The 17,446-nt window shown below is 44.0% G+C and overlaps 1 protein-coding gene across 1 annotated transcript in view; it reads left to right on the top strand.

The window, feature by feature from the left end:
- Window positions 1-17,446, top strand: part of LOC130111979 (protein unc-13 homolog C) — a 160,751-nt gene that overhangs the window by 50,794 nt on the left and 92,511 nt on the right. Inside the window, exons 12-14 of the mRNA XM_056279289.1 lie at window positions 788-951; window positions 7,534-7,690; window positions 9,878-9,946. Of these exons, the coding sequence (XP_056135264.1) occupies window positions 788-951; window positions 7,534-7,690; window positions 9,878-9,946 (390 nt within the window). The remainder of the gene's footprint in view (window positions 1-787; window positions 952-7,533; window positions 7,691-9,877; window positions 9,947-17,446) is intronic.

Raw genomic sequence — 17,446 nt, 5'->3', positions numbered from 1 at the left:
GTTATGGGGGCAGTCGCAGGGTTATGGCCAAAGCCTTTGTACTCATTTTTCTGCATGCTCCCTGCTGTGTGTCCTTCTCAGCTGTCTGACAGCCTCAGTACAAATGCCAAATTTTGAATAGCACATTCCTTTATTGGTTCTTTTGAAACAAGGCCCAGCCAGGTCAGCATTATGGCTGCTGTTGTAGTCAATCTGCACTTTGTACATACATAGTCTGCTAGTTTGTGGGTAGATATTGTGGTATGAAAGTATTATCAGGTGCGAGTACACTCAGATCGACTCTTTAACTCAAGCCTGCCAAGTTACCTCGACAATGAACTTGACCATGGAGCAATGTTTTTTTGCAGTCTGACGCTCCATATTTCTAAACACACTCAGAAGATGCCCTGTAGCCACTAGAGATGAGAGATCTTACACCAGCTGTCTCAGTGATAGTTTCTTTCTACAGGCAGTCAGTTTGCTGAACAACTGACACATCCACATGCACCTTACATTGTTGTGTTATCGTGTACTATATATTTTTTTTGGGGGGGGGTGTCTTTTATGCTAAGGCAGAGAGAACCAGAGCACAAGAATTTCATCGTATTCTACAGAACAATAAAGTTGAAATTACAGTTTTGATTGAGTGATACCTGATCAAAGGTTGAGGACATCTCCAGTAGGGACGAGTGTCTCAGATTACCATTTATATATCACAGAGAGGCAGATGTACTTAGATACTTATGGGTGTATAACTCTGTTGTTGTGCATCAATCCCGTTGTTTGTTATCACTCCTCCGGCCCACAGAACCTGTTCCACTACCTGACAGAGGTGAAAAACAGCGGGGCAGTGAAGATCCCGGCGGTGAAAGGTGACGAGGCATGGAAGGTCTACTTTGACGACGTGTCCCAAGAGATAGTGGACGAGTTCGCCATGAGATATGGAGTGGAGTCCATCTATCAGGCTATGACGTTAGTACCATCCTGATCTATGGCCCTTTACCTTGCCCATCTGTCACTGTCTAATTGGGCAGAGTGGAGGAAAGCAGGAGATGAGAGGAGAGGAGGAGAGCGGCAGGAGGAGAGTAGTAAAAATGTCCCAACAAAAGTGGGACTCAGAGGATTCTCTGGCTAATGTCTGGAGTTTGATTGACTGACTGATTGATTGATTGATTGGAAGACTGATGGTCTGCTGGAAAAACTCCTAAACTCCTTTTGCCACATCGATTGTGGAGACATAAATACTCTCTTTCCCCCTTATCTCTCCTCTAGGCCTCCTCTCTCTGACTCTTGCTGATTCTCAATCTCTCTCATGTGCATGCACACACACACGCACACACCTTTTGCCCAGACTCCTTGTCTCTCTTTTGGACTCTTGTTTTCGCTCTCTCTCTCTCTCTCTCTCTCTCTCTCTCTCTCTCTCTCACTCATTTAATTATTCTCACTCACTTACACACATACACGTTTGTTTTTCTCTGCTTGGGAGGACCCTTGCTTACTACATTTAGTCCCTAGCCCCTAACCTTATCCTCAAACATCAGAACGAGATACCTAACCTTTACCCTAATTTTAACCCAGTCCTAATTCTAACATATACTCTAAACCCAAACCCTAACGCTAAAATAGCCCCTTTAACAAGTGAGGATTGGCCAAAGTGTCCTCACTATGGTTTAAAACTCAAATTGGTCATCACAAATATAGCAGAAGAACACCCCCCCCCCACACACACACACACACATACTATGTGTGTGTGTGTGTGTATATATAACTTTGTTAAAAGAAACACTCAACAGTAGGGAAGGTGCTCAGTCAATAAGGAGCAAAATAATCCAGTGGTTCAAGTAAATTCTTTATGAGACAGTACAAGCCTGTTTCATGCCATAAGCAATCATCAGTGTGTGTGTATATATATATATATATATATATATATATATATATATAGCGTTTTTTTTCCGAAACCGTCAATTGTGTTGCGAGTGCTCAACTAATGAGGAGCGGAATATCAAAACGGTGAATATCCAAAATTCACTGGGTCCATGATGGTCTCACCATGGACCCAGTGACCCCATGTTGATATATATATATATATATATATAATCACCATGGACCCTATGTTGATGTATGTATATGTGTGTGTGTGTGTGTGTGTGTGTGTGTGTGTATATATTTATATATAGTAGCGGCATGGTGGCGCAGTGGTTAGCAAGGTCACCTCACAGTAAGAAAGTCCGGGGTTCGAGCCCCGGGGTAGTCCAACCTTGGGGGTTGTCCCGGGTCGTCCTCTGTGCGGAGTTTGCATGTTCTCCCCCTGTCTGCATGAGTTTCCTCCGGGTGCGCCGGTTTCCTCCCACAGTCCAAAGACATGTAGGTCAGGTGAATCGGCCTTACTAAGTTGTCCCTATGTGTGTGTGCGTGCGCGCGCGTGCCCTGTGTGACCTGGCGGCCTGTCCGGGGTATCTCCTCGCCTGCCGCCCAATGACTGCTGGGATAGGCTCCAGGATCCCCACAACCCTGAGAGCAGGATAAGCGGTTCAGATAATGGATGGATGGATATATTTAAAGTAGTTTTGTTGGCTTCATCAGAACGCAACCCCCAGCGCGCACTGGGGCAGTTTGCAGCTGAGTGTGAAATGGCTGGGTTGAGAGTTAGCACCTCCAAGTCTGAGGACAAGGTTCTCTACTGGAAAATGGTGGATTGCTCCCTCTGGGTTGGGGATGAGTTGTTAGTTCAAGTATCTCGGGGTCTTGTTCACGAGTGAGGGTAGGATGGAGCGGGAGATTGACACGCGATTTGGTGCAGCATCAGCAGTAATGCAGACGATGTACTGGACTGTTGTGGTGAAGAGGGAGCTGAGCCAGAAGGCAAAGCACTCAATTTACCAGTTAATCTTCGTTCCAACCCTCACCTATGGTTATGAGCTTTGGGTAGTGACCGAAAGGGTGAGATCGCGGATACAAGTGGCTGAAATGAGTTTCCTCTGTAGGGTGTCTTGGGCTCAGCCTTAGAGATAGGGTGAGGAGCTTGGACATCCAGAGGGAGCTTGGAGTAGAGCCGCTGCTCCTCGCATTGAAAGGAGCCAGTTGAGGTGGTTCGGGCGTCTGATTAGGATGCCTCCTGGGCGTCTTCCTTCGGAGGTTTACCGGGCACAGCCAACTGGGAGGAGATCCCGGGGTAGACCCAGAACTTGCTGGAGGGACTACATGTCCAATCTGGCTTGGGAATGCCTTGGGATCCCCCAGGAGTAGCTGGAGGGCGTTGCTGGAGAGAGGGACATCTGGAGTGCCCTACTTAGCTTGCTGCTACCGCGACCTGACCCCGGAGAAGCAGCTGATGATGAATGAATGAATGAATGAATAAATGAATATACAGTGTGTATGGTGTGTAATCCAGTGAGTCAAGTAAATTCTTTATGAGACAGTACAAGCCTGTTTCATGCCATAAGCAATCATCAGCTTTCTGGAAACCATCAATGGTGTTGGTAAGAGTGCTCAACAAATGAGGAGCGGAATATTAAGATAGATGTAGGAATAAAACTTTAATGCATTGCAGTACAAGTGGTTAAACCACATTGGCAGCTGATGAGTGCATGATGCATGAAACAGGCTTGTACTACAATGCATTAAAGTTTTTTCCTATATATATGTGTGTGTGTGTGTGTGTGTGTGTATGTATGTATGTATGTATGTAGGTATGTATATGTGTGTGTGTGTCTATATATATATATGTGTGTGTGTGTTGTGTGTGTATATATATATATATATATATAATATGCGGCGGCACGGTGGCGCAGTGGTTAGTGTGGTCACCTCACAGCAAGAAGGTTCTGGGTTCAAGCCCTGGGGTAGTCCAACCTTGGGGTTCATCCCGGGTCATCCTGTGTGGAGTTTGCGTGTTCTCCCCGTGTCTGTGTGGGTTTCCTCCGGGTGCTCCGGTTTCCTCCCACAGTCCAAAGACATGTAGGTCAGGTGAATCGGCTGTACTAAATTGTCCCTAGGTGTGTGTGTGTGTGTGTGTGTGTGGGCCCTGTGTGATAGTCTGGCGGCCTGTCCAGGGTGTCTCCCTGCCTGCCGCCCAGTGACTGCTTGGATAGGCTCCAGCATCCCCGCGATCCTGAGAGCAGGATAATCGGTCCAGAAAATGGATGGATGGATATATATATAGTATATGTATGTATGTGTGTGTGTGTGTGTTTGTATATGCACACACAAAAATTGCCCACTGTAACGATGAATAAAATCATTAGGTGCTGAGTACAGCAGCATGTTAAGGATGAGCGATCATCTATTGCTGTTTTGTATTCTGGTCTTCTATGACTGTAGAAATGCCCCATCTTGCCTCTAACCTGCACAAATCCTTTTAAATACTACAGACTTTTTTTCGGCAGTATCCGTTGATAGGATAATGTATTGGCATAAACCTTAGCTTACAGATCCGCCGGGAACCTCTCTCTTGTCTCAGTGTAAAGTAGGTTCTGTTGTAAATCCCCTGCAGCATTGAGAACTTAGCGTGTTTTTGAGCTCAGAGTGAACATTTTTAACTTTTGAGGAAGATGTCCAGATGTTAGACTCAACGCTGCGTTCTCCAAACATTTCTGCGGCACCACAAGTTAAGAGAAAGGTTCCCAGGGGACATGTGCTCACTCGTCCTCCATGTGCGTGACCCTGGAGCTGCAGACTAACGTCGTGGTTGTGTCTGTGGCATCGGGGCACTTTTCTGTTGAAATCATGCCTGCATGTGCAAGTGTAATATTAAGCCTTAAAAAAGAGAAGTTTCCACACTCAAGTAGGGCTACAGTCTGCCGATTTCAATGAATGACGTTGGAAATGAGGAATCAGGAATATTTATTTGGGAAATTCGTTTCCCCCAGCCCACAGCAGTACACACAGACAAAAACATACTCAAAACCTACAATAACACATATATCTGACATAGCCAAAAAAAAAAGAAATTAAAAAAATCACTGTCCAAGAGAGCGAACGCCAGGATGACTGTCAGAACTGCCGGTCTTCATGGGCTAGCAGTTAGCTTCGCCTGCCCCGCGACTGCGTCCTGTCTGCATGGGCTAGCAGTTAGCTTAGCCTGCCCCGTGACCGCCCTCAGTGTTTCCTCTTTGGTTAAACGGTTAAGATAGAGTGAAACAGCAGCAGAGTCAGGATTCTGTGTTTTGTTTTGTTTTTATGGTGGCAGGAGCTGTGTGTAACTACTTTATTCGACACACTCAGTTGTTCAGCTGATACGAGCGGTTGTGGCATGGAGTTGTGACTCACCGTTGTTGTTATGCGTAGCAGCATGTAAGGGATCGTAAACAACTGCCCATTTGTTTGAACGGTCCCGTTGCTGCAGGCGTGCACGTCATTTCAGCTTGACATTTTTCACGGTGGCGTTTTGTCACTCGTAGAGGTTATGAAAACCTCTACCTCCCCACGAGCCTCCGGAGCAGAGCCTTGCCTCACCGCCCCTTCTGACATGGTGTAGTCTGTAGGTTAGAGAGCAGCTACGGAAACACCTTCTCCATCTCTGTACTCCCACTCAGCCGTTTCCTTTTCTCTTCCTTGCCCCGCCCTCCCCCTCCCTTCTTTCTCTTCCACTTGATCTATCATTTTACCCTCATTTCCTGTCTCTCCCCACACTAAGAGCACCAATTGATGTGTGTGTGTGTGTGTGTGTGTGTGTGTGTGTGTGTGTGTGTGTGTGAGCGCGCACGCGCAGTATTTGTTTTTGTGTGTGTGTGCGCGTGTGCATTAGCAAAAGAGGCAGCTAAGGCTCGGTGAAAAGATTTCTCTCTTTTTGAAATGGAGCTCAGGGGATACAGGAGATATGTCTGTAAAAGCACCATGGGAATTCAGCGGATGCCATCATCGCTCTTTTTGCTTGCCTCCCCCAAGTGCTGCTGGGTAATTTGGAGGCTGAAAGCAGTGTAATTAATTAGGCCTCCTGATGAGAGCATGCGTGTTTGTATTCGGTGCTTGTGTTTGTGTGTGTGTGCGTGTATGTCTGCTTGTGTGTGTGTGTGTGTGTGTGCACATGCACATTTTTCTGCTTGCTTCATCTGTACTCAGGAGGAGCGGGTCTGTTATCTGCAATAAATCATTCATCTACAAAGCAGCATCGTTTATACCCCTTTGGTTCATATGAAACAATGTACACAGTGTCAAGAAAGTTTTGTTTACAAAATGCCAGTGGCCCATCCAAAGTACGGCTTGTTATCTGACTGCCACGTGCTCAGTTGTGCAGTTAGAAAAAAGACAAGAACGAGAAACCGGGTTTTCATTTGTTAAGTGTACAAAGGCTAAAATCACTTTCAGGCATGAATGTTGTGGAGATGGATAGCATTTATGTTCATAATTTTATTTATTGTTTGTTGAAATAACTGTATGATCACATTTAGATGATTGGGTTAGGATAGTTCTGGCCCAGTATGTGTCCATGCATTACATCTCAAGATGTAGGGAGGCCTACTAATCCCTCTATTTTTAAGCGGGAACCAGGCAGATATTATATTTATAGGTCTCAAACAAAATCTGTTGCATTAAACTGTGAGCATCTTTATCGTAAACATTTCATGTATTCATTTGTGTGGTTGCTATGGGTTACTGTGCCAGAGAATATTTCTAAACCCATTCTCTCTGTTTGATCGAGGCATTTCATTCAGCGTGCAGCATGAATAGGCATTGAGATGGTGGGCACCATTTCTCAATTTGCACTAGAGATAAGGATGACTAACAGCAGGGGATATATTTGTGAATGGAGTCTCAATACAGCAAGTATGTTGCTCAACCAGGCAGACAGACAGACTGACAGACAGACAGCCTTACTCCGTAACCCCTCTCAGCCACCTAGAATTAATTATCACTGGTTAGTTCTGTTGCAGATAGCAAGGGTGTATGTGTGTGTGTGTGTGTGTGTGTGTGTGTGTGTGTGTGTGGGTTTAGCAAATAAAAAGGAATCTACACACCCTTGTCATTATCTATATAACATAGATGTGATGGGCAGTTTTTTTTTTTTTGGTTTGCTTTTTCTCTTACCAGGAGAGTTTGGCGGTGACTACCAGTGAATGCACTCATTGTTTCTGTATGTCCCTGTTCACTTCATGTCATTCAGAAATTGGTTGTTAGTCCAAGGTCGGCATTGGGCTCATCAAATGAATACTTAACTTGGAGAGGGGAATTAATGCGCATTAATTTATCTCCATGATGCTGCTGCAGGGACATATAGATAACCTGTAGTTTTTCTGACCCAAAAATAATTGTACGGGGGAAATGAAATTGTCTATTCGTTTCATCGATCAGAGAGTGGAAGAAATAATCTGTCTGCTGGATAGGTGTATTTTACTCACTTGAGCGCCACTGGAACTGTTGGGGGATATGTTTCTTGCTAAAACACACTTCAGCTGCGGTTGCTGATGAAAGGGAGAGCGCTTCTTATTGACTTTGCTCAGCCACATTTTCCCCGACATGTGATTGGATCAACAAACCCTCTTGCAAAGTCCACTTCTCCGACCTGTAGAGTTATCACAGGCCCCCAAATAACACCACGCTGTGTTTCTTTTGCAGGCATTTCTCCTGTCTGTCCTCGAAGTACATGTGTCCCGGCGTACCGGCAGTGATGAGTAACCTGCTGGCTAATATCAATGCCTACTTTGCCCACACTACTACAACCACCACAACCACCGCCTCTGCCTCAGACCGCTTCGCTGCCTCCAACTTTGGGGTAAGACTTTGACCACAATATAATGTAGTTTCTTTCACACCAAAAATCTAGTATTTTCCCAGGTGTCAAATCACGAGACAGTTGATAAGCCCTCTCTGTTTCACTGCCAAGTCGGTTCCAGCTTTTTCCTGGGAAGCCCCCTTTCAGATAAAGCCAGTAAATCCCTGAATTTTAGTTACATCACAACTCATCTGCGATCACCTCTGTAGTATTAACTCCCAGTTTGTATTGAGCTTGAAATAATGGTATTGTACACTAGCTTATTGGGGCGGCATGGCTCAGGAGGTAGAGCAGGTCAGAAGGTCACTGGTTTGATCCCCAGCTCCTCCAGAGAGCGTGTTGAAGTGTCCTTGAGCAAGACACTGAACCCCTAACTGCTCCTGATGAGCAGGTTGGCACCTTGCATGGCAGCCTCATCCATCAGTGGATGAATGTGTGTGTGAATGGGTGAATGTGAAGCATACAGTGTAAAGCCCTTTGTGTGGTTGGTCGGCTACAAAAGCGCTATATAAATGCAAACCATTTGCCATTTACTTATTCTGATGTTTTTATTCTCCGTATATTGTCAGTCTTTGCACAATAAATTGCATGTTGACACTCTTATTATATCAGCTGCTCCACATTGCACCTACAGTGCAAAGGAATAGGAGTGAATATTTGGCTACTAGAATGTGTACCCTGTGCATCTTCATTTGAGTATCCAGAATGCAGTGATACATTTTCATTGGTTTCATGTCAAATATGACGGTGTCACACGCAGCATGTCAAAAGTGTGAATGCCGGGATTCTGTTTGACTCACCTAGACTGTTAGACTCTGTTAGACTCACTTAATATGCTCTGCCAGGTGGCGTAGTTGTCTATTCCGTTGCCTACCAACACGGGGATCGCCGGTTTGAATCCCCTTGTTACCTCTGGCTTGGTCGGGCGTCCCTATAGACACAGTTGGCCGTGTCTGTGGGTGGGAAGCCGGTTGTGGGTATGTGTCCTGGTTGCTGCACTAGCGCCTCCTCTGGTCGGTCGGGGCACCTGTTGGGGGGGGCTGGGGGGGAATAGCGTGATCCTTCCATGTGCTACGTCCCCCTGGCGAAACTCCTCACTGTCAGGTGAAGAGAAGCGGCTGGCGACTCCACATGTATCGGAGGAGGCATGTGGTAGTCTGCAGCCCTCCCTGGATCGGCAGAGAGGGTGGAGAAGCGACCGGGACGGCCCGAAGAGTGGGTTAATTGGCCAGATATAATTGGGGAGAAAAAGGGGGGTAAAAAAAAAAACAACGCTATGCCAACCTCTTGGAGGACAGCCATGCCATACCCAGGACCGTTTCCATAGGATTTTGAGACACAGACCTGTTGTGAAAATACAAGATCTTATGTTTTCCTCTCTTATGGGGTATATTTAGGTCTTTTGTTAATGCAGAAGCCTTCACTTTCTTTTCTGTGTTCTTTGACAGATTAGATAGAAAATTTTGAAGTTGTGGATGGTTCCTTTTGAACTGAAACTCCCCCATATTTCAATGAAGTATTAATTACATAACCCCAGGGGAGGACTATATCCATAACTCTGTTAGTTTGATATCTGTTGGTGCAATTTGGGGAAACCCATACAAAATGGGCTATCATAAAACCGTAGAAAAATAGACAGTATTGCCTTTTTTTCATGGTACTACTGTACAAACAGCGTTCTGATAGTAATACTATTGAAATATCTGCTACACTATAGAAATACTGTAGTACCTGTAGTGTGACCAAAAAAAAAAAAAACATGGGGAATACATTAATCATTCTTTATGGTTTTACTTTAGTCTGATTTTTATGGGAATAAAAATCAACTGTAAATGTTATTTATCATGACTTATTGAGTTATTAATCTCATATTTTTTGTATTAGCATTTGTTCTCAAGTTTATACCTCCAGATATCAAAAATATAACACCATCCAGTGAACAGAGTTGGCAATATTGCTTCAAGCATCTTGGTTTCAGAAAGTAAAAGGAAAAAAAAACCTAAAAATCAATATCTGTAAAGTTACAGCCTTCTTTTTTTAATACTGTAGGCAGCAAAACTGATTTATGATATCTTTTGAGATAGGTGCAATGATATTGACTGCTCTTTGATGTAAGTTTTATGTGTCGCTTTGGATGGGATCTGATGGGAGTCTCTGAGCTGAATTGTGTGATTGTCGCCCTAACAGCGGGAGAAGTTTGTCAAGCTACTGGACCAGCTGCACAACTCACTGAGGATTGACCTCTCTAAGTACCGGGTATGTATGAGTGCTTTTTATGTTATCAGTTTTTTGTCTCTGTCGGACGTATGACCACAAGTTGGTGAAAGAGATAACGAGTGAAACATTTGGGACTGTAGTTTCTGGCTCATAGTGCAGTCGAGGGCCCCGGAGCCAGTTCACAGCACAAGTCGATCTAAGGTGTGGCTAAGGCTTTTTTGCTAATTTTGGGACATACTGCGCTGGCGGTAATCGGGCGCAACGGAGGCGGAGCTGTAAAAGGGTTGGATTAGAAGGAATAAATTATCAGTAGGAGTGGTGGGGGCTGTCTTCTATTAAGGCCTATTACGTGCTCTGTCACGGTGAAATGCCTGTTTGGCAATGGACGGTGAAGGTCCAGACCAGCTAAGGCAGAAAAGCTTCTCCCAGGAGGAGACTGGGGTCGTTGTTCGAGAGGTGCAGAGTCACCAAGTGTGCATACAACAGACATTAACACCAATTCCAATGTGATATGAGACAACATGCAAACATGATTATTTGACAGGCTACCGTTTAATGTGTCGTCATTCTCACCAGCGTCTTTCTCTCGTTGCTGCACATTCTATGAACACAGCAGGAGACCTTAAATAGTTGGGATAACGGATCAATTAGCCTAGGTAATCAGTTCCTTCGTTCAGGTTGAATGAGGTTAATTGAAATATTGAAATCCCTGTCACCATGTTGTTTTCCATATGACACACATTGACTGTTTTTGGTTGGAAGACAACGATACACGTGCAGATATTATTTTAGTGATTGAAAAGGTTTAGGGCAGTAGTCATTAGTTAAATTATTCATGAAATAGGCCAACATAACATACACAAAAGTGGTGTGTGTGATTTTGGATAAGTCTATGCTTAGTGCACCTTCGCCCAAAGCCCAGAAACTACCACACAACAGCTGTGTCAGCGCTAAGACATGGTCTGACCAGGCGGAGATGCAGACATAATTAATTCATTAATTAAGTTTCCTTTAGTAATCCCCTTGGGGAAATTCAGTTACTGCAAATTAACCCATCCTAGCTGTGATCTGTGTGGCTAGGAGCAGTTGGCTGCCACTTTCATACTGCACCCCGGGACCAACTCCAGTTCTTTTCCCATTGCCCTGGTCAGGGGCACAGACAGGAGTTTAAACCTGAACATGCATGTTTCTTTTGATGGTGGGGGAAACCAGAGCACCCAGAGAAAACCCACCGCAGACACGGGGAGAACATGCAATCTCCACTCAGAGGATGACCTGGAATGACCCCCCCCCCCCAAGGTTGGACAACCTCGGGGTTCAAACCCAGGACCTTCTTGCTTTGAGGCGACAGTGCTGACCACTGTGCCACCCATAATATTTGGTTTTATTTGACACCAAACTAGCACTGTGCCACCTGGTTTTGACTGACACAAACTCGCACCTACGCCCATTTTAGCGCAAGCGATGTCATGGTGAGCCTGAAAATTAGCAAACACGCCCAGGTGAGAGAAAAACCACTTTACGCCCAATGAAACTGTCACTTTGTCTGCATTAAGCGCTACTGGTGGCCTTGCACCATCCAGAAATTAGAGCCCAATGTCTCCCACAAAAAAAAAAAGAAGCTATGAACACTGCTACTATTTTTTGCTTAAGCAAGTGGAACTAAGGGCTGTAAGGTTGTTATGGAGGTAGTGTTGACCTCCATTTCAGGGGAGAAAGGATTGGCAAAGTGATGTACACTGGTGCCTGCATTAGCTATTTATTAAATGTGATGATGGCTCAAAGGTATACAGAACACCCGTATGTGCTCTTCAGTGTGCAAGTGAATGTGTGCACCATTGTTACAGGGATGTGCTAGTGGTTGTGTGTGTCGGATAGTGCCAGAAGGATAAAGTCTATATGTTTGGATCTGAAAAAGATGCTGAACCATGTGGCCCTTTATTATGCCTTATACATGTGGTGTTTGATTCACTTGATTGACTTAATAATTGAGAGAAAAGTGGAAATCTTATCATGACAATGACAAAACACAGGGAGAAATTCAAATTTCACCAATATGGACTAAATAAAATGTTCACAAAGTATCTGTGCACATGTTGGGAATATTGGTGTGCAGTTGTGTGTGTGTGCATGCGTGCATGCGTGCCTGGGGGGGGCAGAATAGAGGTAGAGAGAGAGGGAGGGACAACCCCTCCTCAAGAAAATCATGTCTGATTACCATCTGCCACTTTCAGGCCACTGAAGGTGCTGCTATGCTCTACTCAGGGAGATTGAAATCATTACATGCATAATCGTTCAGAACAAACCCAGGAGAGCTAATCCTGTTACAGACACTATGGGACTGCTTGGCACTCTTGCTCTCTCTCTCTCTCTCTCTCTCTCTCTCTCTCTCTCTCTCTCTCTCTCTCTCTCTCTCTCTCTCTCTCTCTCTCTCGCTCTCTCTCTCCCTCTCTCACAAACTGACACAGGCCCAGCCATACGCTCAGATGCAGGCTTGCACAGATCAAAAATGCAAGTAAAAAGGCCTCTCTCACACTCTCTCTGCCACTTATAGCTTCAGAAATACACACACTCGCACGGATGCTCTGCTGTTGCTGCAGGCATACCCATTTACACAACATTTCACCACATTCATCTCAAATGCATCCACATGCACATGCACAAACACACATGTATGTGCACATGAGTGCACACACACATATTCATACTGCTTAATAGTTATTTTCAGATGTAAACACACATGCGCGCGTGCGCACACACACGCACGCACACACACACACACACACACACACACACACACACACACACATGAGGCCACCATAACTGTCTTACGCACACCTATAAACACTGACTGCTATCTTGCAGCTTTCATCACATGATGAACTGCAGCTGACGGAGGACCCTCCTATTTATATTATGACACAAAAGGCAATGTGTCTTTGAGAGGGTGATTGCTTCAGTTCACCCTCACTGTCCCGGCACGTGTGATTACAGTGAAAACCCCTGCTGCTACTAGCAGCCCCTGCTGTTTGGCTGGGACAACAAAAGGAAGGGATAGAGCTAGAGAGAGAGAGAGAGAGAGGGCGCTTGTATGCAGGGAGAGGGGGACAGTATTGCGGAAAGTGAGACAGGAGGCAGGGCAGTGTGAGAAGGGAGAGGGAGGACATTGTATGAGAGCAGAGAGAGCGAGAGGGAACAACTCTCACTGTCTTCCTGGCATTTGAGCAAGAACGAGAGAGCGAGAGAGTTAAGTGAAAGGCAGATTATCTTTTTTTTCTTTTTAGATGGCCTGACTGTCTGGCGATGACATGTTCAGAGCAGTCACTGAATATCACATTGGCTTCACCTGCCAGCACTGCCTCGCTGCTCTCTCGTCAAGCCTGCCACAGACTACTGTTTCACTTACACACACACACACACACATACACACATACACGAATATCTCTCTCTCTCTCTCTCGCTCACTCTAGCTTTCTCTTGCTCTCTCTCCCTCGCCCCAGCCATCCCACAGAGCCAACCTGCCACAAGTGGACAGTAATAAGATTCAGATCTGGCTTTCTCCCTGCTTGCCGTATGGATTTACCTATAATGGCATTCTGAGGCAGATTGAGTTTGCCTTTGTAAAACAGAAGACTTGAATCAGCAGTGAACGAGCTGGACTGCTGCTGCCACTTTTAATTCTGCCACACCGGCATTTCTCTCTGCTAATCTTTACTCTACAAATCACAATACATGGTGACACCTTGGAATAGTCAGTTTGTCCCATCTGGGATTTTTGTGTTTCTCTGTATTGGACATAGAAATTCGGCATTATTCAGAGTAGGCTATGAGGGATTTGGGCTGCTGGCTTATTTTGGACATTTTTTATTTAAAGTGATATTTGTTTAGTAATGTGCAAATGGGATGTGCAAAGCAAAATGCCTTTGCAGAGAGGTTATTGAAATGAACAGCTGGCTGACAACAGAGAAACATCTAATGAAGCAAAAATATACTTCATTTGATGATGAAAAGCTTTGTGAGGAAAGGTAACCATGGTTTATTGGGAGTGTTATCATGTTTTGACTTCTTATGTACTTTTTTATATTTGGGAATAAGAGTAGGGTATTGAAAGCATTTTTTCAAAATTTTTGATCGATCCAGATTTTGGTGTAACACTGGCATGGTTATTTGGATTTGCACTAGAGCAGAAGGAGTGCAATGAGAAGATAATCTTGTGGTAGCGTGCTTATTTTGGAGTAAGACTGATCAACAATGTCATCCAACATGGTATTATTGAGCAACATATCAAACTGTATCAAATGTTTAATTAAACATAATTATCCAATTATTATTAGCGACTACTACTTGCTCTTTGACATTCAAGTCCCTTCTTATTTTCCTTTTATGGCAGACTGGCCTGTAGATGGGTGTAGACCACAGGTAGCTCTTCTGTGTTGTGCCATCCTCTTCACCAGTGTCTGTTTGGGTTCCTCGATGTACAAGTCACGGCAATCCTCCCAGCACTTAACAGCAAGCAACATTTTATTTTCTAGCACTTTTACAAACATAGTTACAAAGTGCTTTATACTCAATACACAAAATACAAATAAATGCATAAAATAAATTGAATGAATATAAAAACATGGCATAGGGAGTAACAGACCAAGCTAAAAACGAAACAAAACAGAAGTCAGGGGTGGGAATCTATAAAAAGGCTTGCCTGAAAAGATGGGTTTTTAGAAGCCACTTAAAACAGTCCAAAGATTCAGCGAATCTAATGGATTGGGGAAGATTATTCCAGAGGCTTGGGGCTAAAACTGCAAAGGCGCGATCACTTTCTGTTTTTCAGTTGGAGTGAGGATTGGATAAAAGACAGAGGTTTGAGGATCGGAGTGGTCGGGAAGTAGAATGAGGAATGAGAAGATCAGAAATATAACCGGGGGCAAGATCATGCAGTGCTTTAAATGTAGTCAATAAGGCAATATGATTTTATAGATTATTTTGAATTTTACAGGAAACCAATGGAGGGATGCAAGGATAGGGGTAATATGGGACGTACGGCTAGTTCTAGTTAGTAGTCTAGCAGCTGCATTCTGAACAAACTAGACGATTTAAAGTAGCTTTGTTGAGGCCAGAGTAGAGGGAGCTACAGTAATCTAGATGGGAGAATATGAAAGTGTGAATTAATTTTTCAATATCCTTAAAAGACACGATATTTCTGATTTTTGCAATATTTCGTAGCTGAAGAAAACAGGATTGGACAAGCTTAGTAACATGGTGATTAAAAGACATATTCTAGTCAAAGATGATACCAAGATTTTTAGCGGTAGGTTTGATGTTTGAATGAAGTTGACAAATAAACTGATCAACTACAGTGGCAAAGTTCTCAGGACCAATTAAGAGAACTTCAGTTTTGTCGAGGTTTAGATGGAGGAAATTAAGGGACATTCAGTCTTTGGTGGCAGCTAAGCAATCATGGAGGGCGGACAGTTGAGTCAGGTTATTGGATTTGGCAGAGAAATAGATCTGAGTATCATTGGCATAACAGTAGTATGACATGTCTTGAAAGTGACTAAAAAAATGACTCAGAGGAAGCATGTATAAAGAGATGAGGATTGGCCCAAGGACAGACCCCTGAGGGACTCCACAAAGTAGGGAAGCTGGCGAGGATACAAGATTGTTAATACAAACATTAAAATATCTATTTGTCAGATAAGAGCGAAACCAATTTTAACGCCCCACCAGAAATGCCAATCCAGTTCTCCAACCTATCAAGTAAGATGGCATGATTGCTGGTATCAAAGGCAGCAGTTAAATCTAGCAGAATAAGAATAAGTATTCACCTTTATCAGCATGCATAAGAATGTCATTGGACACACTTAGTAATGCGGCCTCAGTACTATGCTTGTGACGAAAGCCAGATTGAACTCATCAAAAATGTTATGACCCTCAGTCAGCTACAGGATTTGGTCTACAACATTTTTTTCAAGGATTTTGGATAAGAAAGAAAGTTTGGAAATTGGTCTATAATTCTCTACCCTTGCTGGATCAAGAGAGGGTTTTTTTGAGGAGGGGCTTAAATTTTAAAGTAGTCAGGTACAGACCTGGATGTGAGTGAGCAGTTGATGATAGAGAGCAGGCTGGGACCAAAGTCGGGAGGATGGATTTTAAACACTTTGTTGGAACTATTATATCACAGGGACTGGAGGAGGGACGCATGTGGTCTACAGTATTAACAAGGAACTGAAGAGATCCGGGGGCAAATTCCAACATTAAACTCGGACGGCTGAAAGGGGTGGGGGGGGCAGTGGGGGTGAAATTGGACCTTAGACCATCGATCTTGTCAACAAAGAAAGACAAGACATTGTCACAGTCATTAGCAGAACAGGCAGAAATGGTAGGAAGAGAGGGATTCACAAGCTGATTGATAGTATTAAACAGAAACCTAGGGTTATATTTATTACTCTCAGTCAAGTCAGAAAAGTAAGCAGCTCTCGAATCTTTTAATAGTTTGATTCAGTTAAGAAAATAATTCCTTCATGTGGAGTTAAGCATACACTGTATTGCTCTGTATGTGCTGAGAGACCCGATACTTGGGGTGGACCAATGACTGGAAGAGTGTGTTTTAGGATTTGAAAGCAACCGAGAATAACTTTCTGGGATTTCTTTACCTGGGTTATTGAGCATGAATCAACACATATAGCAAGAATTGTTAGACCTGGCGACCTGTATCTGTGAATGATTTCAGTCTCAGTTAAATCAAAAAGGGATTTTATGCTTTGAAATATCCACTCTGGGGCACACCTGTGATGACAGTGCCTTCTCCTGGCCACAATCACTGCTGTCATGATCACTCGAAAGTCTGGGCGTCCATTACCACCAACTCTCTGTAGACGCTAATAATTTTCACTTTAATTGAGTGTGGCTAATAGTGCTGGTGTTTTGTAATGAAGCTTATTTGCATAGAAAGGGTTCAATTTTGCACCAAATGTATGCATATTACCAAATTTAAATATGTGCAAATAGCACCGGCGCAGTGTGACACTATTTATGTGGCAGCACAGTTAGGGGCACATTTCACTCTTTGCGGGTGCTTTGAGAATTACACGGTTTATTTTTGTCTTATTTGTGCAGGTTTAGTGGCCGCAAAAGCCACACAAACCGTTTGTGAATTTGCCAGTGAGTGTTTTGTTAGAGTGATTGTTATTTGGGGTGCTTTAATTGTGTGCTCTCCCTCATGCGTCTCGGCTCTCGGCCGACCAGTCGTGTAACTTCAGTGATGTTACTGGTCACCTGGTCCAGCAGCCCAGTTGTGTCAAACCGATCACTCAGTCAGTCACTCTAACCATGGTCATTCAGCAAGTCATGCTAACATGGTGGCTCTGTCAGTCAGTCAGTCTGTCAGGGAGATTCGTGTTAGTTGGGCTGGCCCGCCAGCTGGTCCAGCCACCAGTACCATATAGAGGAGCAATTACTGAATGCTAATACATTGAATGGCTGTTGTTACAAAAATGCCAGTGGGGAAAAAAAGTATCAAATATGGCATTTTTAATCGAAAAA

Source organism: Lampris incognitus, chromosome 4, assembly GCF_029633865.1.
Source record: "Lampris incognitus isolate fLamInc1 chromosome 4, fLamInc1.hap2, whole genome shotgun sequence".
Classification (NCBI taxonomy): domain Eukaryota; kingdom Metazoa; phylum Chordata; class Actinopteri; order Lampriformes; family Lampridae; genus Lampris; species Lampris incognitus.
This window is presented reverse-complemented; position numbering and strand designations above follow the sequence as displayed.